The 20,689-nt window shown below is 40.4% G+C and overlaps 1 protein-coding gene across 1 annotated transcript; it reads left to right on the top strand.

Moving 5' to 3' along the window:
* The first annotated feature begins 385 nt into the window (after nucleotides 1-385).
* Nucleotides 386-19,511, top strand: LOC144530137 (cysteine protease atg4da-like). The gene is made up of 11 exons (XM_078269583.1): nucleotides 386-535; nucleotides 3,579-3,824; nucleotides 4,400-4,483; nucleotides 5,341-5,514; nucleotides 6,016-6,346; nucleotides 6,440-6,504; nucleotides 13,455-13,582; nucleotides 13,668-13,746; nucleotides 13,852-13,928; nucleotides 15,622-15,741; nucleotides 17,827-19,511. The coding sequence occupies exons 2-11, from the start codon at nucleotides 3,632-3,634 to the stop codon at nucleotides 17,998-18,000; spliced, it is 1,425 nt and encodes a 474-aa protein (XP_078125709.1). The 5' UTR covers nucleotides 386-535; nucleotides 3,579-3,631; the 3' UTR covers nucleotides 18,001-19,511.
* The last annotated feature ends 1,178 nt before the right edge of the window (nucleotides 19,512-20,689 follow it).

Below are 20,689 nucleotides of genomic sequence, written 5' to 3'. Positions count from 1 at the left end.
CCCCATCATCACATACCCTTCACCATACCCCCCCATCATCACATACCCTTCACCATACCCCCACATCATCACATACCCCTTCACCATACCTAGAGATTGGCATGGTTTTATTTCAGTTAGCCTAATAGCTGGTTTGATTTGCATTGAGAGATGATCTTATGGAAAGTACCCCATGCCAATCTCCAGGTAGAGATACTGTAGCTATATATATATATATATATATATATATCGTTCACACACACACAAACACACATTCCCGGGATAGACGCTCATATTTTGAAGCCACGCCCCTAACCTTGGTGGCCAAGTACAAGATGTGGGGTGCTTTATCATTGGTCCGCTGTTAGCCAACCACAGCACTACCAACGAGTGACCGGACTAAACAGGAAGTGATTGCAGCTCATTTCGCTCAGACTCTGTTCTCGAAGAGCGAGCGGAGGTTGTTTTGATCCGAACAAAACGAAAACAGAAGAGTTAAAGTCATTAAATGGCTTGCTCTCATTAAAGGAACCACTTTGAAGATGCCCGAATGAAGGTAAAATGCGAATGTCATTCATTGATAATATCTTCTCGGAGTTTTGTTACGAGTAGACGGAGTATGAAGTTGGATACCTGATAATGCTGCATTCACGTGCTCCTCGGATGGTCCCTTTTCCCGAGTTGGAAAAAACTTTCTTCTTCCGATTTCTGCGTGTTCATGAGCTTCAAGTCGTAATGAAGGAGAAAAAAAACATGGATGCTTCGAACAAGACGTGTTGTATTTGATTGCACAGTTTAAACATGTTCCGTGGCCAGGTTGGTTCAGCGGGTAGAGCAGGCGCACATATACTGAGAGGTTTATGCCTCGACGCAGAGGTCCAGGGTTTGAATCCGACCTGTGATGATTTCCTGCATGTCTTCCCCCTCTCTCTCTCTCTCTCTCTCTCTCTCTCTCTCCCTCCCTCCCCTTTCTCACCTAGCTCGCTGTCCTGTCAATTAAATGCGGAAAAGCCCAACAAATAATCTTAAACGACATGTTTCCTGTATTTAGCTCCAATTTGAAGCTTTATTAGTGATGTTTTAACCCACAGGCCTGTTGCTGCACCTGTTACATTCCCTAAAACCACTTCAAATATTGCTTTAACGTTACCTGACTTGTTATCAGGTTACTGCTAAAAACTTCTAAGTCTAATGAATCTAGCTTACTCTAGGTTAACAGCAAGTAACGTGAGCAAATGTTATGTTTTTTTTATATATATATATATATATATATATATATATATATATATATATATATATATATATATACAAGAAATACGTGAATTAATAGGCTTACAAAGTGTTACCATTGTCGTGTGTAGAAAAACTTTCGCCGACTTTCTTTCCGTGTTGGTCATTCACTTGAATTTTCCCAGTCGGGAAGTCGTTTTTCCATTTTTTTTCCCACAGTACGTGAACGCAGCATAACCTGCCGTTTGATGACAGTTTGGTCCAAAACGTTTGTAAAACAGAGTTATATTTAATTCGTTATATCCATAGACTGTATATTACTAGTGTTATTATATTAATACTATACAGTCTATGGCTATATCCCATATTTGTGTTTGTAAAAGGTAGCCTACAGTTTATGTTTTTTTTGCACGCACCCCTAGTTACAAGCAAGGGGGTAAGCAGGTGTGAGGTTTACGGCATAACGTGCAGTGTTTCCTCTGTTGATTCTGGAGTGGCGGCCCACCATGGCAACATTTCTGCCACCACGGTATCAGAAATAGGGCTGTACAAAAAATGTAGTCGCGGTCGCCTTTTAAATGATCCTGCCGACATAATGCACCCCCCTGTTGGCTGCCGCTCACATTGCAGTTGAACAACAAGCAGAACTGTTCACTGTTTACTGGGCCCGTCCAGTTTAACCCCACATGCTGTTGTGTTGATTGTAGATCAGACAGACCTGCCCCCACTGCTAAAAACAACAAAATCCTAAAGGAAACACTGACGTGTCATACTGAAATTTGTGAAATCCATAAAATAATAAACTTTTCTCATTACAAACAATGACAGAAGATGGAAATCATTTCAAAAACGTTGTAGCTATCTATGATTGTTTGATTGCTAACGTTAGCTCAAAGCGCCGTTCCAGTGACAGCCTTTCTGATTGCTAACTTCGTTACGTAGGTCCATTTTTACTGTATTGTACATTACAGAAGTCTCTCGTTAGCATCTTGTAGGCTACTCGTCGCAAAGTGACGCATGCGCAACTCACATCTGGTCTCGACTCACATCGGGCAGTGACATCCGCAAAGCGTAGCTCCTACGGCGCCATTTTGATGCTACCAAGCCATCACCTCCCGTTAGCATCCCGTTAGCATCCCATTGACTCCCATTCATTCTGACGTCACTTTGACAGAGAATACCTTTACATCTGAAGCGTTTAAAGACTCTATTTGTCCGTTGTTTATTTCTAAAGAAACACGACAATGTATAAAAGGCTCCATTACCTTGTATCTCACGTTATGGCTCCGTAGCAGACGTTTTTATAACAATAGGCTAACGATTGGGTCATAACCACGAGACTTACTGTCTCATAGTAGAGGAGTTACCGTATAGTACAGGAGAAGCTCTCATATTTTCCTTCTCATAGGATAAATAAAGGTTTTCCCACCATGAATTGGTGCATAAAAGTGTATCAGAATGCAGGTTATTAGTCTTTGACGCTCAAAATAACCCTGGGGGAGGATGTCCAGACCCCACACTTTGATATGCCCCCCCAAAAGCAAAAGAAAAGTGGTACAGTATACCCACAACAATACAATAGACTACACCACTGGACCGACGCCTATTTTTCACGCGACACGCAAGCGTTTCCAGGCAATACGAAAAGATGTCTATATGTTATTTTGACACAAATACATATTAATAAATGACATTTTGATGTTTGAAAGTCTCTAGATTTTGACGTAAATGCAGATATAAATGTAATTTAAAAAAATAATAATAAATAATTATCGATTTTCAAATATTGCACCAGCTGTCAATACAGAACCAAATATTCTGGAGCGTATTTTGCCGTCAATACTGCCAACGTTGTCTTTGCTGTAATCAGATCAGTTTATATTTATGTTTAACATGAAGTAAACACGCTATTATTTCATTTTATCAATGGGAAACATCCATGTGTAGAGACAAGGCCAGCAGCAGCATCAGACACGTTTCTGGTGTGCAAAGACACAGAAAACGCCACACAACAGAAACGCCACGCAGACAGTGTGCAGGAGGCCTTAACGTTGAACCCTGCTTTTTCAACCACTGACATATACAATACTCATGTAACTGCTCCTATTGTGTCTGTGAATGTGTGTCTGGATCTACCATTGTGACCTTTTAGAGCGGCCAAACTTGGGTGATAAAGGGCTCCCAGCTTCCCCCCCCCCCTTTGCTGCAACTATGTTGACATTTCTGAAATTCCTTAAGTCACAGGATGCAGTCACATGGTTTCCCTTTCTACTCACCGTCATGGAGAATGATTGACTTTACTGTGGTTTAACAATGAAGCATCAGTTCCAGGGGAAATGTTGTTTAATGTTCCTTCTATGTCTTCGTAGGTGGATATGGAGATAAGGAGCCGTTCCTCTGGTCTCGGTCGTCTTCGGTTGTTATGAATCCCAACGCGTCCTCAGCTCGCAGCGATGGCCAGTCCCCGACAGATGACCTAATGGACGACTGGCTCTTCCTCTCGTCTGATTCTGCCGAGCCTCAGGGCCCGGGAGTGAGCAGGCAGGACCTGGAGACGGAAGACAGAGGCCAGCTCAAATCCAAGATCGTCTCAGCATGGAACAGTGTGAAATATGGTCGGTTTCACAGTTCGGTTCAGTTTAATTGACCGTGTCAAATCACAACAGGAGTTATCTCAGGACACTTTACAGAGTAGTAGCGCCACCACATTTTTAGCTCAAATCCAAGCAAATGCCGTTAACTTGGTTAATGTGTGAAAGAACAATGGCAAAACAAACAACTCCGAACCACTCATCTCTCATTGGCTGCCAAGGTGGCAGGTAGATTGACAGTTTTACCCACCAATGGCAAAATTCACCCGCATTTGGCACGTGGTCGGGTGTTCATTTCAGGCCCTGAACGTGAGCCATTTAAATGAGCTGATACATGGTTAAACCTCATTGACTCTTACCAGTGTATCTCCGTGTGTACTTCGTCCACAGCAATCCCACCAATCAGTCCCAAAACCTCCCAGTTAGAGAGTAAATAGTAGACCTAAACATATTCTTTGTAAATCCTGACAGCGGGTTCAGGCTTTATCCTGGAAATAATCCAGACTGTATTATTACTGTGTAATGAGAACAGATCAGTTTGTTCTCTTTTGGTGTGTGAGACTAAACTGTTTCTCTTTCCTCTTTAATTAACGTTTCAGGCTGGTCCTTAAAGCAGAAATCCAAGTTCAGCAAGAGCTCTCCTGTGATCATGTTTGGACAATCCTACGAGCTCAAGGATCATGGTGAGGCCTTAAAAGAGAACTTTTTTCTGCTATTTTCCCATGCATTGGTGTCTAAGTGACCAATGTTTTTGCCGCTGACAGTCTCAGATTATTATTCTAAGTGTCTGACAACATTATGAAAGGATCCCTACAGAGATAGACCTTTTAGTTAAAGAGTAAGATCCTTTTAGTTTAACATGAAAAAGCCCCGAAATCACCGTCACCAAACTCCACCGGACTCCATGTAAATAATCAGGACTTTTAGCGTGTATAGAGCCAGCATATCTCCACCAGACTCCGTGTAAATAATCAGGACTTTTAGCGTGTATAGAGCCAGCATATCTCCACCAGACTCTGTGTAAATAATCAGGACTTTTAGCGTGTATAGAGCCAGCATATCTCCACCAGACTCCATGTAAATAATCAGGACTTTTAGCGTGAATAGAGCCAGCATATCTCCACCAGACTCCATGTAAATAATCAGGACTTTTAGCGTGTATAGAGCCAGCATATCTCCACATGTAAATGGGTGAATTAAGGGATTATTTCAACCAAACCAGAGTGGTGATTGTTGGAACAGTGGAAAGATGAACCAAGACGGCTTTTGATAGTTTTATTTAGTTTCTGTCTACTTTGAATGAAGTGTATTTTACGATGATAAAATTACCGTTTATTTACATGGAGTTTGGTGATGGTGATTTCGGAGCTGTTTCTGGTTAAACAAAAAGGATCTTACTCTTTAACAAAAAGGTCTTTCTCTGTAGGGATCCTTTCGTTACCCTTCAAGCAGTGGGCCCTTGTACCTCCTGACATTGGCTCTTTCATGTGATTCTAAAAGCAAGGGGGGGATTGTAATTCAAGCTCTCTCCCTGTTTCAGAGCAGAGAGAGCATTTCCGCCGCTCCTTTGCATCTCTGCTGTGGTTGACGTACAGACGGGGATTCCCTCAGCTGGCAGGCTGCTCTCTGACCAGCGACAGCGGCTGGGGTTGTATTCTACGCACGGGGCAGACGCTGCTGGCCCGAGGCCTGCTCCTGCACCTGATGCCTCCAGGTGACAACACAACACTGGCACACTGCTGTCTGATCACAGAAGGCTTGTATCATGTGGACGCACCGACAGTGTTGTTGTCATTACTTAGAATTCCTCATGGGGGCGACAGAAACTACGCACTATAGCTTTAATTCTTGCCAGATTGCACATTTCCCGTTAAATCCTGCTGTGACCAATAACTTATGTTTTGCACAATTGCACAATACCATAACAAAACAAAAATATTGCACCAGTGCCCTACCAGATATTGCACATCCTACAACCTTAATGGTCAGTACCACAAATATTACCTATGCTTAAACTTTCGCACATTCGAGCAGCCCCCCACCCAATACACACACACACACACACACACACACACACCCCTTTATCTCTTATTATTCAGTTTGATTGAAAGCGGAAAAAACGAGAATTTATACCTGTTCAGGTTGCAGTATTGTACAATACTCATTAAGCAATCATCAGCAATACAATATTGCTTTATCTTTACATAATGTTTAGGTTGGACTTGGTCTGCGAGCCACCATGACCACCATGCGGTCAAAGACGACATGGACCTGCCGCTGACTCGGCCCTCAGACAGAGCAGAGCGTGGAGCGGATGTAAAGGAAGGGCCCAAAAAAAGGGGTCGAAAACTGAGCCTGGGTCGAAAACTGAGCCTGGGTTCCCTCCTGGACAGACCCATGGAGGCTACACACAGGAGGGTGGTGTCATGGTTTGCAGACCACCCCACAGCCCCTTTTGGGATACACCAGCTGGTGGAGTTGGGCAAAAGCTCAGGGAAGAAAGCCGGGGACTGGTACGGACCTTCCATGGCGGCACACATCCTCCGGTGAGTCCCAAAGTCATCACATGCCAGTGTAGTCATCCTAACCAACGTTCATCAAGATGTTACATCCTACGGTCCGTTTTCATTTTGTTTCAGGAAAGCCGTGGCAGCATCAGCGGACCTTCCCAATCTAGTCGTGTATGTTGCACAAGATTGCACCAGTGAGTAATTTCGTTGGTTAGTTTTCTATCCTCTGAAGTGCAAAGCAAACGCAGCTGTACTCCGAAACACACAGCTTTCCCCACAGCTGTTCAAACAACGCCCGAGAGTCTGGTATATTTATTTGTGTCTTTTATTTAGAGAGTTTGAAAGTAGAGAGCAGTTTGTGAACCAAAGTCAGTAGGTGCACACTAGGGCATCATTTTTCTTATACGTAGTTTAGTACTATTCTTTCTGGAAGAATGTGTCATTATGAGTAACTTCATTATTTTCTGGATTTCTTTTTATCATCATAGTCCCTAAACTTATGTTGAAAATGCAGGAAATGGGATTCAAATAGAAAACCTTTTGTTGGCGGAGGACTCCCATACCCCCTGTTGCCGCTTTCAATCAAACTGAATAATAAGAGATAAGGTGTGTGTGTGTGTGTGTGTGTGTGTGTGTGTGTGTCATGAGAAGGAGGAGACGGGGAGTAACCATAGACTAAGAGAAATATAGTGGACGGAACATCAACCCTTCGGTTTGGTCAAGCCTCGAGTTTGGCAATTTGGCTGTCACCATCTTGCTTTTCTAAAACCAAAGGTGACGAGAGGGTGGAGCTGGGGAGGATGACGCGGCCAATCCAGTGTTGATTATAGTTGCAATGGCGCTAAGCTAAACGCTACATTTTCAAACCTGAAGCCAAGACGATTGTCATTGGTTTAAAGAAATGCCAATAAACCAGAGCACGTTTTTCTCCCATCCTGGGATGCTGTGTGGACTAGACAGACCTTCCTCTGCAGCTCTGTGGAGGAAGGTCTGGTAAACGTGGTCATCCGTGTACTTGCGCCATTCATCTGCATGTACGGCCGAACAGATAATCGGCAGACTTTTCCTTAAGTTACCAGCTAACGCCATCGCTTGGCAAGGTGCTACCGAAGCCTGCACAAGACTAAACATTTTTAGGCGCCCAACATTTTTTCAATTAACTGAAGTGAAAACACAAGGGTCAAAGTTTAAGATGAAAACAGCCAAAAACAAGTTGAGGTCTAGTTTAATGTCCACAGTGTTAGCATCGCTAAGCCAGGTCCTAAAGCATCCCCTGCTTTATCGTCTATTTTAAAATAAACGGGACCATAATTAACTAAATGAACATCATGATGTGTTGAAGGAGACTAGCGATTGAGACCATCAACTCATTATGAATATGTTATATATTTACTGAGGTAATAAATCAAGTGAGAAGTAGGCATTTTCTAATAGACTTCTATAGGAACAGACTGGAGTCGCCCCCTGCTGGACATTAGAGAGAATGCAGCTTTAAGGAGATTCAGATTTGGCTTCACTTTTCAGACTCCATTATGTTTTTACTGTCTATCGGAGTAACTTACTCTGTTGTTGGTGTTCTTTTGAACTTAAAGCCTAACTCTCTCCAAAATGCAACCTAGGGTCTTTTTGTGAATGTACCCGAGTCAAACTTTCGTTTAAAAGTATATTTAGGACGGAAGCGTCACTTTTAAGATGTACCGTATTCTGGTTTTTGGGTCAAATGGCCTTTTGAATGGGAGTGCTAGGGGCGCTACGATGCTAGCCTCAAAATATCTATTTTAAACCACTAAGAAGGCTCGACACAACATGAGACTTTGCTCCAAGTATCACCAGGGACTCTACACCTTAACCACAGCACTGACAACATTGGTTGTGTTCAGAGTTTACTAAAACAACTCACCGTAGCTGTTGTTGTTTACGCTATCCTCCATTTTCCCAGTCCAAAATAGGCGATCTCTGAATGTGAATGAACGGACTCCATAGGAGGAAATGTCATTCTTATACGAGGCTCCTTTTTCAACTACAAGGTCAATATTGTGTTTCACTAACGACAAAACAAGAAATAATCCGTGCATTTATATGGAACTAAGCTTTAGGAGCTTTCCATCTTTACTCTCCTCCCTCGACTATTTCTGACGGCGACCGGAAGAACAACTGCTAACGTGAGTTGTTAAAACCTTTTTTTAGTAAACTCTGTGAACACAACCAATGTTGTCAGTGCTGTGGTTAAGGTGTAGAGTCCCTGGTGATACTTGGAGCAAAGTCTCATGTTGTGTCGAGCCTTCTTAGTGGTTTAGAATAGATATTTTGAGGCTAGCATCGTAGCGTCCCTAGCACTCCCATTCAAAAGGCCATTTGACCCAAAAACCAGAATACGGTACATCTTAAAAGTGACGCTTCCGTCCTAAATATGCTTTTTTTATTTTTATTTTTTATTATTATATTTTGTATTTTATTTTACATAAACAGTGTAAAGATATTTCAAACATACATCTCATTATTCATATTCCAAATCCTTCACACTGGGACACAGACCCAAAAAAATCCATAATCATGAACAACAAAAACATATTAAACTAAAACAAACTAAATAACACAAAACTACAAAACACACAAATCAAACAACATAATAAATGCACTCAGAACACTTTTATCGTAATCCCTGACATTAATGTAAAAATGTATAAAATCTCTATGAGCCATATCTTCAAAAGGTCTGAGGTTCTGTCTTTACTAGTCTGTCCAAAACAAAGTAGCTTGAGAGTTTATTCCACTATACTGTACTACTATACCTTTCCTAGCTGCCATCAAAGCAAGATCTATGTACATACTTTCATATATATTCCACTTGTCAGTAGAGATGTTCTGATACTGATACCAGTATGGGTATCGGCTCCGATACTGCCTAAAACGCTGGTATCGGTATCAGGAAGTACTGGAGTTAATGCACCGATCCGATACCACGTAATAAAGCCCTAAAGAAAAATTACGTCAAAGTAGTTTATTTATGTTCTTTTTCCGTTATAACTGACTGTCAAACTGCAGAATAAAAGAACGTTCTGTGGCGTTCATGTTTCACAAAGAGTTTAACCTGAGCCAGACTGACAACAAAGATAGAAATAATATCACATCCATACAGAGATAGTAGTATACAGCTGTTATACATCATATCATCCATACAGAGATAGTAGTATACAGCTGTTATACATCATATCATCTATACAGAGATAGTAGTATACAGCTGTTATACATCATATCATCCATACAGTGATAGTAGTATACAGCTGTTATACATCATATCATCCATACAGGGATAGTAGTATACAGCTGTTATACATCATATCATCCATACAGGGATAGTAGTATACAGCTGTTATACATCATATCATCTATACAGGGATAGTAGTATACAGCTGTTATACATCATATCATCCATACAGGGATAGTAGTATACAGCTGTTATACATCATATCATCTATACAGAGATAGTAGTATACAGCTGTTATACATCATATCATCCATACAGGGATAGTAGTATACAGCTGTTATACATCATATCATCTATACAGAGATAGTAGTATACAGCTGTTATACATCATATCATCCATACAGAGATAGTAGTATACAGCTGTTATACATCATATCATCCATACAGAGATAGTAGTGTGTACTGTGTGTCTGTGTGTGTCTGTGTGTGTGTGTCTGTGTGTGTTTGTGTGTCTGCGTGTGTCTGTGTCTTTGTGTGTGTGTGTGTCTGTGTGTGTGTGTGTGTCTGTGTCTGTCTGTCTGTGTCTGTGTGTTTTGTGTGTCTGTGTGTGTGTGTGTGTGTGTCTGTGTGTGTGTGAGTGAGCTTGTGTGTGTGTCTGCGTGTGTGTGTGTCGGCGAGCCGCAGGACACACTTGTGGAGTTTAACTCCATAAAGACAGTTAACCACAGGTTTCCGTTAATCTTATGATGGACATGTGTTGTGATATTTAAACAAACGAACCGTCAACTTCATGGAGCTTCTGAACTCCGAAAAACGTTGAAGCAAATTGTCAATTCGGCATCAATCTTCGCAAGACTGCCTATTTCTCGCCTAAAACGTTGTCAGAAGTGAAATTAATGATGAATAAGATGGTGAGAATTGTTAAAAATGTCCCATTGTTGGTTGTTGCTCTTCCTGCAAGTTCCAAGTTGGCAGTGGGCGGGACTTATAAGTTCGACCAATCAAGTCCACCTAGGAAAAGGGAAAAGACCCTGCTCTGGAGTAGGGGCTAAAACAGTACGCTACAGCGGCCAGAGGAGCTTAAAAATCCCCAAATGTTTCCTGTCAGAACACGATGAAGAAAGTGTTCTAGGAACGTTTAGTTCTAAGAACTGCAGAAACCCCTCCGGTAGGAAACCCCTCCGGTAGGAAACCCCTCCGGTAGGAAACCCCTCCGGTAGGAAACCCCTCCGGTAGGAAACCCCTCCGGTAGGAAACCCCTCCGGTAGGAAAGCCCCTATAGACCCTGTGCATTATCTTAAATAATGCTAATTTATGTCTCCAATTATAAGAGCATTCATGTACTTTCCTGCAAATAAAAGACCAATGTTCTTGCTGTATTTCAATCTGAAGGGCCTGTTCCTACTTTTGTCTTAAATAGTCTGTATTTACCCTTGAGCTTTGTAGTAAGAACACTAGAAATCATTGAGGTAAGTTTATCCTTATTTTTCTCCATATTGCTCATTATAAAATACATTTTTGATGGTTCAGGTTCTTGCAAAGAGCTCCAAGTAGACTACATGCCAAATATCTAAACAAGGGAAGAAGGAACTCCATATTTCTGCTGAAGCTCAATAAATGAAAGAAAAATCCCCCTTTCAACAAATGTGAAATTTCTCTTATACCTTTTATCATACCAACGTTTAAAAGTATCATCCCCACAACAAGAAATACCTGGATTTCTCCAACTTGGGGAAAACGGGGAGAGAGTATTTTTATATCCTAACAATTTATGAGACATTTCCAAATATGGAGGCTATTCAGTATAACAGGATTTCTAATGATTTTAATCACTTCTTTAAGATCCACATATGGTAAACATTCCAAGTTATATGGACCAATGTGCACGGATTCTGTTCTTTTCCACGAGCACGTTGTATCTAAAAACCATGATTTTATCTGTTTGAGCTGAGATGACAAAAAATAATAATAAAAATTGGGAAGCTTCAGGCCACCAGAGTCATATGGTAAGTGCAAAACAGACACCAGGACACGTGGGGTTTGTTATTCCAAATAAAGGAAGAGATGAGACTTTGTAGTCTTTTAACCCTTGTGTTGGTCTTCCCGGGTCAAAACTGAAATTGAACACTTAATGCTTTTTAGACGAATTTTTGACGTATTTTTGATGTATTTTTTGATGATTTTTTTTACGCTTAAAATTTTTTTTATGATTTTTAGACATTTTAAGATGCTTTTTTACGCATTTTTTTAATGATTTTTTGACTTTTTTAAGATGATTTTTTTAGACACTTTTTTGACGTATTTTTTTTTATGCATTTTTGATGATTTTGGGATGATTTTTTGACGTTTTTAAGATGATTTTTTAGACACTTTTTTTGATGTATTTTTTTGATGATTTTTTGATGTTTTTAAGATGCTTTTTTGACGTATTTTTTGATGATTTTTTGACGCTTTAAAAAAAATATATTGATTTTTAGACATTTTAAGATGCTTTTTTGACGCATTTTTGATGATTTTTTGACGTTTTTAAGATGATTTTTTAATGATTTTTAGACACTTTTTTTGACGTATTTTTTGATGATTTTTTGACGTTTTTAAGATGCTTTTTTAATGATTTTTAGACACTTTTTTTGACGTATTTTTTGATGACTTTTTTGACGTTTTTAAGATGCTTTTTTAATGATTTTTAGACACTTTTTTGACGTATTTTTGATGCTTTTTTGACGCTTTTTTGATGGTTTTTACACATTTTTTGACACTTTTTTTCAACATGTTCTTCGTTTTTCTCTACACTACCAACCGTATACTGTACACACCACTCACACCTGTGTATTAACACTAGTTTTACACTCATTTTTTTTTTTCGAATTCATGGTCAAGAAACCTCATTTATATGAAATTATATAAAAAAATTTTGGATGAAAGAATCCCAAATTTCTGATGTAGAAACTTTTAAAAACTGGGACAACAGGAGGGTTAAGAAATGTTGTGGTGGGTTAATCGGGAGATTTTGAAATAAATATAAAAATGTAGGCAAAACAGACTTTTTAACTATATTTACTCTCCCCATAAGTGAAATGGGTAGTTGGCCAATTATTTGTTACTCCTGTGATACTTTATTAATTACTGGAAGGTAATTCAAACTAAATGTATCTTCCATCTTCTAGGGATGAACAAACCCAAGTATTTCATAAACTGTTTAGACCAATTCCAATTGAACTGATTCTTAAGAAAAGTACAATCAAAACTGGAAATTGGCATTATCTCAGTTTTATCCCAGTTAACTTTGTAGCCTGATAACTTTCCAAAGTTTCAAAACAATAATAACAAAAATGGAATTGAATTCAATGGGTCATGAATATACAACAGAATATCGTCTGCATACGAAGATATGAGGTGTATCCCAATTTCCACACCCTTGATATGATTATGAGCTCTAATTGATGCAGCTCAGGTTCGATAACAATAACGAACAATGCAGGTGACAGTGGGCAACCCTGTTTCGTGCCTCTTGAAAGTACAAAGGGTTTAGAGTAGTATTAGTTTTAACCACCGCCATAGGGGCAGTGTACAAAATATGTATCCAATGACCGAACCTAAGACCAAAATGAAATCAAAAGAAGAAGAACAGACTTAAGATAATCCCATTCAACCCTGTTGAATGCTTTCTCCGCAACGACAGAGAGTATTAAACCAGAAAAAAAAAAAAATATGCTTTTAAACGAAGGTTTGACTCAGGTACATTCACAAAAAGACCCTAGGTTGCATTTTGGCGAGCGTTAGGCTTTACATTTAAATGGACTTTAATTAAACTATAACTTTAATTAAAAAAGAATTGTGATGGGACACAGAAGTATTTCAGAAAAATGTGAAAGAATATTTGACCCACGTGGACATGTCTTTGTGTGTCTCTTGTCTTCCTTCCTGTGTGTTCAGTCTACTTGGAAGATGTGAAGGGGCTGTGTGAGCGGCCTCCCCCTCAGTCCTGGAAGTCTGTCATCATCCTGGTTCCTGTGCGACTCGGAGGACGAGATCTCAATCCCTCCTACATCACTTGTGTCAAAGTAAACAATATATAATGCAATCACTCCAATGTGTACGTGTTGCAAGAACAGAGCACAACAACCCATTCCTCATTCTCTCCCATAGAAACTTTTGACATTACAATGCTGCATTGGAATCATTGGGGGCAAACCAAAGCACTCTTTGTTCTTCGTCGGCTTCCAGGGTATGTGCAGGACCGTGTACGTCATAGTCATTGTGCGCAGCTGTTTGATGCCGGCCCATTCACTTTGTCTTTTTTTCTCCCTCTGGCCCTGCTGTGCTCTAAAAGATGACCATCTGCTGTACTTGGACCCTCACTACTGTCGGCCAGCAGTGGATATAACAAAGGAGAACTTTCCCTTGGAGGTATGAGGAAGTACTTTTTCTCTTCTGCTTTATGCTTTCGTCCTGGGACAGCTGTGCTCAGTCACGTAAACCAGTGATTTCTAGGGGTTTACATGACTGGTTTAACACAAAGAACTAGAGCTGCAAAGATGAATCGATTAGTTGTCAACTATTAAGTAATTGCCCACTATTTTGATAGGTTTTGACTCGGTTTGAGTAATTCCTTAAGATAGAAATGTAAAAATGATCTGATTCCAGCTTCTTAACCCCCCTATTGTCCTCGGGTCAACGGTTGACCTGTTTACAAAAACTTTCTATATCAGAACTATGACAAAAGAACGTTGAAAAAAGTGACAAATGTTGGAAAAAGCTACAAAAAACGCTGAAAAAAGTGACCAAAAGAAATCGGAAAAAGTGACCAAAAAAACATCACTGTAGATAGTGGTACTGTTAAGTGTTTTGACCCTAGAGTGTTACGGTACTATGAGTGGCTCTCGGGAGACGGGCCCCGGAAATAGTGGTGTATGTACGGCGGGAACTCCAGGCATGTAGACGCTATATCTGTGGAGCTGTGGACGTTAATAAAGAGGAGTCAAACTTTCATTCAGTTACTTTATTGACAAAACAACAATCACCAAAGCTGACAAAAACTTTCAAAAAGTGACAAAAAAAAGTGAGAAAAAACACATTGGATAAAGCGACGCAAAACCTCTTAAAAAAAATTGACAAAAACATATTTTAAAAAACGCCAAGAAAGTGACAAAGAAATTGGAATATAATCGACACAAACGTCGGAAAAAAAGTGTAGAAAAAGAACAACATAATGTTGAAATTTCGACCCAGAAAAACACAGTTGCACAATGTCGACGGGACGACAACACAAGGGTTAAATGTGAATACGTTCTAGTTTCTTTGACAGTAAAATGAATATCTTTGAGTTGACAAAACAAGTCATTTGAGGACGGCATTTTGGGAAAGAAAACCCTATCGTGACTCAGATTTTTTATTTGTATTAATTGAGCTACTATACAATCTTTCCATGTTTCCTATACATGTTTCCATGTACTTTGGGAATCACTGATATAAATCCAGGGAAGGGTTCAATGTAAGGGCGACTGGACTCCGAGAGACTTCTTCAGTTCAGATCTGTTCAGTCAGAACTGAAGACGTCTCTCAGATCTTATCCCTCCTGTTGTCCTCGGGTCATATTTGACATTTTCAGAAGGTTTCTATATCACAAATTTGGGTTTCTTTCAACCGAGTTGTCCAAAAAAAATAACGTGGATGGTTCGCCACAACGCTCTTCACAAGTAAAATACATGATCAGTTCACTAATTACATAGAATTTTGGTGTTTTATTCAATTGTATAGCATTTGAAGAAAGAAAATGATAAAAGAACGTTGAAAAAAATGCTAAGTTTTTGGGAAAAAGCTTCAAAAACGTGGCGGAAAAAAACGTCCAAAAAAGCGCAGAAACAAACGACAAAGGTGACAAAAAACTTGGACAAAAAAGTGACAAAAGTCTAGTTGCATTGGGTTTGACCCTTCCCTGGATAACTATGACCTGGTGACTAAAAGCCTCACAGACACGTCACAGACACTGATATAAACGTTGAATCCATAACATCCACATCAGACCTTATAGGAATATTTTCCCTGAATCTAAGGAGACCTTTTTCTGATATAAAGTATTCTTTTTGTCTTCTGCTTGCAGTCGTTTCACTGTAAATATCCCAGGAAAATGGCTTTCTCTCGCATGGACCCCAGCTGTACTATAGGATTCTATGCTAAAGGCCAGAAGGACTTTGAGTCACTGTGCACAGTTGTTAATGAGGTATGTGATTGGGTTATTTTGGGTCTCCGTTCATGGAACATTGCCTTGTTAACATGCTGCTGTGTAGCTTTGATTTGTTTACAGAGATCTGTGTCTGAATTTATTTTGTACCTGCACAGTGCCCGTTCAAAATGTGCCTGTTTGGAACGGCCCGATTCCTCGGGCTCTGCGTGGAGCCTCAGCAGAACCATAACACACGCTTAATTAGGAGGAAAACATTGTACTACATTTACATGAAAAAGAACAATGCAGATTCCGATTTTACTTATATATTTTACTTAAATATCACAATCAAAATGTGGAGTAATCGCAGACATACTGTGAAGGATAGTTTCCTCTTAGAAAAATGCTCTGAGTGAATTTAAGCTGGGCTTTTATTGTGAAGGGTAGACACTGAAGAGCCAGCGTCATGGCAGGGCTTTTTTTTTCTCAACATTTTTTCCATTTGTTCGGTTGTTTATTTCAATTCACAGTTAAAGGTGCAGTAGGTAAGACTTATAAAACTCCCTTTCTGTCATATCTGCTGAAACTGACCCTATGTTCCAGTAGAACTACAGGAAGCAGGTCATTTAAAAAGAAATCCAGCTCCTCTGGCTCCACCTACAGCCTGGAGTGAGATTTACAGAAATCCACCGCTCACTGTTCAGATGCACCAATCAGGGCCAGGGGGGGTGTCTAACTGTTTAGATGCACCAGTCAGGGCCAGGGGGGGTGTCTAACTGTTCAGATGCACCAATCAGGGCCAGGGGGGGTGTCTAACTGTTCAGATGCACCAATCAGGGCCAGGCGAGGTGTCTAACTGCGTGTCAATCACTGCTCTTACACATGCATTCATTCTCCCTTGTGGGGGGAGGGGCTTAGGAGACCGTTTTAGGCTTTAGCAGAAAGGGGGGAGGGACTGAGAAGTTGTTGATGTTCATATTTTTTGGCTAAGTCCTGGATCTTCACAATCCTCCCTACAGCACCTTTAATAATATCTGACAGATCTCTGATCAGTAGAGTAGATGAACGGTGCATGAGATATTTCAAAGAAGACAGACAGACATACACACACACACACAGAGTAGTATTAGGATTGGATTGGGCATCAAGAATCCGTTCCAACTTGGAATTGTTTCCAAATTTAACGCGGGCATGTTTGGGTTTCCGTAGCGGCCGCCGTACTTCTAGACACTTGTTGTGTTGTGGCTTTTATTTTACGTTGAAAAAAAGCCCAGTAAAACTGTAAATCCCCATTGAATCAAAATAAAATGTTCCTCTTATCTGTGAAATAAGCACGTGACCCGTTTTATCTCCGCTCCTCAACCAATCTGAATCGAGAATCGATAAGAACCAGAATCAAAAAGGAAGAATCTGAATTGTCAATATCAAAACGATGCCCAACCCTAACCTAGAAACCTAGACCACCCTAGTGGCAGCAAATGTAATGTGCAGCCAGGGTCAGTCTAGCAACTCTCCGTTGGCTTACGAGCTGGAAAAACCAAACTCTGGTCAGGCCAATCACGTCGTGTATAGAGTCGGTGGGCGGGGCTTAACATAATGACGGCAGAGTTGCGACGGTTCCACGTGAATTCCCTGCTACTTGAAAACAAAGAAGATGGCTGCTGCTGCTGGTGAACAGCGGTCTTTGGAATCTCTGGAAGACTTGGAGTTCAGCTTTTCTTTGAGAAAAGAACAAAGAACGGCACTGAAGTCATTCTTAAAAAAGGAAGATGTGTTCGGAGTTTTGCCGACCGGATACTCTGCTTGGTTGGAGCGCTATCCTATTGCGTGCAGAGGGAATATGAAAGACAACTGTTTATCCCGCCCCTCGGGTTGAGCCCTGCCAACGGGGAGTTCCCAGACCCAACATCTGGATGTGGGTCTGGCTTGTCAGGCTAGCCAGACCCTATATATATATATATATATATATATATATATATATATATATATATATATATATATATATATATATATATATATATATATATATATATATATATATTAGAGAGAGGGTTCAAAGCTGATGTCCATTTACCAAATTATGAATCAAATGTTATCTGTAGAACTGGTTGAGTGATTGTTGTCTGTCTCTTTCTCCGATAGGCTCTCTCCACATCGGTAGAGACGTACCCCATGTTTATATTCGCAGAAGGAAAAAGTCAGGAGGCGGAAGAGCGAACCAACGCAGCCACAAACAACATGGCCTACATCCAGAGGAAGACGGCGCGGAGAAGAGTCGACACTTGCAGCAGCATGGACGAGTTTGTTCTGTTATGAACAGAAGACAATCCGATCTGCAGTCTGCAGGGATTCATCTTAAAGGACGATTCCGGCGCAAAATGAACCTAGGGGTTAATAACAGACGTGTACCCAGTCGATCGCTCTCTGGGACATGTTTTCATGCTAAATGAATGCGTTTGTAGCTTGAAACAAGCTAGCGCGGACCGCTGATTAGCTTACAACGCTAGTATTCAGGGCACAGGGAAAGTATAAACAAATCGCTTATTATACCACTAAAAAGGCTCAAAATATCACCACACTTCAACGGTAGCATAATGAGGGTCCCTAAATGTTAACAGAAGCATTGAGAACGTTGTAAGCGTACAGACAGTTCATTAAAAAGATAGTTTAGAAAGATAGTACCGTTCGTGTATACAGTCAGGCGCCATCTTGGGAAAACAGTCACGACCAGTCGAACGATGAACGCCCTACTTGAGCGATGTTACTGGTTGCACTGCGTTCGGGGTTCGACTGGTCATGACTGTTGTCTGGTATAGAAATAGTGACTTGTTTTTACTTTCCCTGTGCCCTGAATACTAGCGTTGTAAGCTAATCAGCGGTCCGCGCTAGCTTGTTTCAAGCTACAAACACATTCATTTAGCATGAAAACATGTCCCAGAGAGCGACAGAGTGGGTACACATCTGTTATTAACCCCTAGGTTCATTTTGCACCAGAACTGTCCTTTAAAGCAACACCAAAGCTCTTTTCCTCTTCGGTCCCCCTACAGGTTGGAAGCGGAATTATCCATTGTAGTTTTTTATGTCTCATTGGGACTACAGATCCGCTACCCGATCTGGCAAACTTGCATAGTGCCTCTATATATCGATAGAGGGCCGCAAAGTGAATGCAGAAGTGCCGTTCACCCTGTTACGAGTTGATAACCACTGAAACGATTTTGGAAACATTATTTTAAGGTACAAAATAACTTTTGGTGTTGCTTTAACTGCTGAGCGCAAAAACAAACAACGTCCACAAACGAGGAAAAACAAACCTCAAGGGAAAAATGAAGCGGCCAGTTACCGTTCAAGACACTACAATAGTTTTTATCGCTGTTTTGTTCTCATCTGTATTTGTATTTATTGTTTTAAGAGAAGAATGTTTAAATTAATATCAGTCAATTGAATTGCCTATTCCTATTGAAGGAATATTTTTCTATTTTGCCATCTCAGCCCAAATATACGAGGTCATGCTTACTTTATCTATTCCAGATAATATAAAAATAATACTAAGAAGAAATGTTACTATGAGATGCACAATGTCCTGCTGTTTGATGTCATGTGACAGGATGTGCTGCCTTTTTAAATGGATTGGGAATTGGGAGATTCCTGCGAACATGTGACTCACACATGAGAAACAGAAAGAATATGGCTTTACTTGAGAGGTCAAATGTTGTCATTACGCACTCTTTCAGGAAAAAGGGAGCCTAACTTTCTGGAAATATTCTCATGAGCTGGATTATTTTTGCTGTTTTTTTTATCTGAATAAACACTTTATGAAGAAGAGACAAGGTCATTTGTTTTTCTGTACACCGTCATGAACGTATATTTACAGTTTTTCTCAATTGCTAAAACACAATTTCTGAAACCTTGCTCCATTTTCTGAAAACAAACACAAAACCTCATCTTCAAGCACTAAAACCTTGGACTCCTCGCAAACTCAAACTTTCGCCTCAGAACAGTTTGACCTGTGTTCATAAACAATCATATCATAAACAAAGTGATCAAAATGATATCATATATATATATAGTGGATACACTATCAAGCAGTCAGTAAACAATACACCAAACAAATAGAAAACACATTGTTCTCAGGGAGAAAGTACTACTCTGCTTTTACAGTACTGTACCCTGCATCTCACAAACGTGTCCTTTGTCTCTGTGAGACTGTTCTTTGTTGTTATGAACCTGCAACTATTACATTACATGTCATTTAGCTGACGCTTTTATCCAAAGCGACTTACAATTGTCAGAGGTAACACGTCTCTGGAGCACTAGGAGTTAAGTGCCTTGCTCAGGGACACATTGGTTGATGTATCACAGTTGGAATTGAACCCAGGGCTCTCACACCAAAGGCATGTGACATATCCACTGCGCCATCACCACCCATACCAGTCTAAAGCTATTAAGCAGCCAGTACTGTTACTGTAACAAATGGAAAGCACAATGTTCAGGGCCATACAATGTGTTCATTGTACAATATACAGCCTACAATGCACTGTACTACAGTATACAATACCAAAAGGGACAAAAATCAAAGGAGTAAACATGTGATCAATGTGCGTCTTCTTGTCATTGGGCGGGGTCAGGCCAGAGTATTTCGTCAACATCACAAGCAACATTGTCCCTCCTGAGGCAACGGGGGAAGAAGCCTCTTGTGTGCCGTATCCAGCCCTGACACCTCGCATACGCACTCGTCCTCGTCCTCTCACATTGTTTCATCTATCCATTCTCAAACTTTCTCCTTCCCACCTTCAACAGCCTGTTTGCTCTCTGAACTGGCTTATATTGGTTGTGTCACATCATTTGAAACAAGTGAAATCCATTTTGAGTGGTTGTGTTCGATCAATGACATGTTCTCTGTGTGTATTTGATTGTTGCCACTTGTGTTTACCAGTATGGATGACATGAGCATTATAGTGCAGAATGTGTTTAGAGATTTGCTGAAAAGTCTAAGTGAGATCTGCAA

Source organism: Sander vitreus, chromosome 15, assembly GCF_031162955.1.
Source record: "Sander vitreus isolate 19-12246 chromosome 15, sanVit1, whole genome shotgun sequence".
In the NCBI taxonomy this organism is placed as follows: Eukaryota; Metazoa; Chordata; class Actinopteri; order Perciformes; family Percidae; genus Sander; species Sander vitreus.
The sequence above is the reverse complement of the archived record's forward strand: the minus strand, read 5'-3'. Positions and strand labels throughout refer to the sequence as shown.

Coding starts and splice junctions, on each gene's coding strand:
- LOC144530137 (XM_078269583.1), top strand. CDS start 3,632: ATGAATCCCAACGCGTCCTCAGCTCGCAGCGATGGCCAGTCCCCGACA. Junction 6,505..13,454: donor TGTTGCACAAGATTGCACCA/GTGAGTAATTTC, acceptor CTGTGTGTTCAG/TCTACTTGGAAGATGTGAAG. Junction 13,583..13,667: donor CCTACATCACTTGTGTCAAA/GTAAACAATATA, acceptor TCTCTCCCATAG/AAACTTTTGACATTACAATG.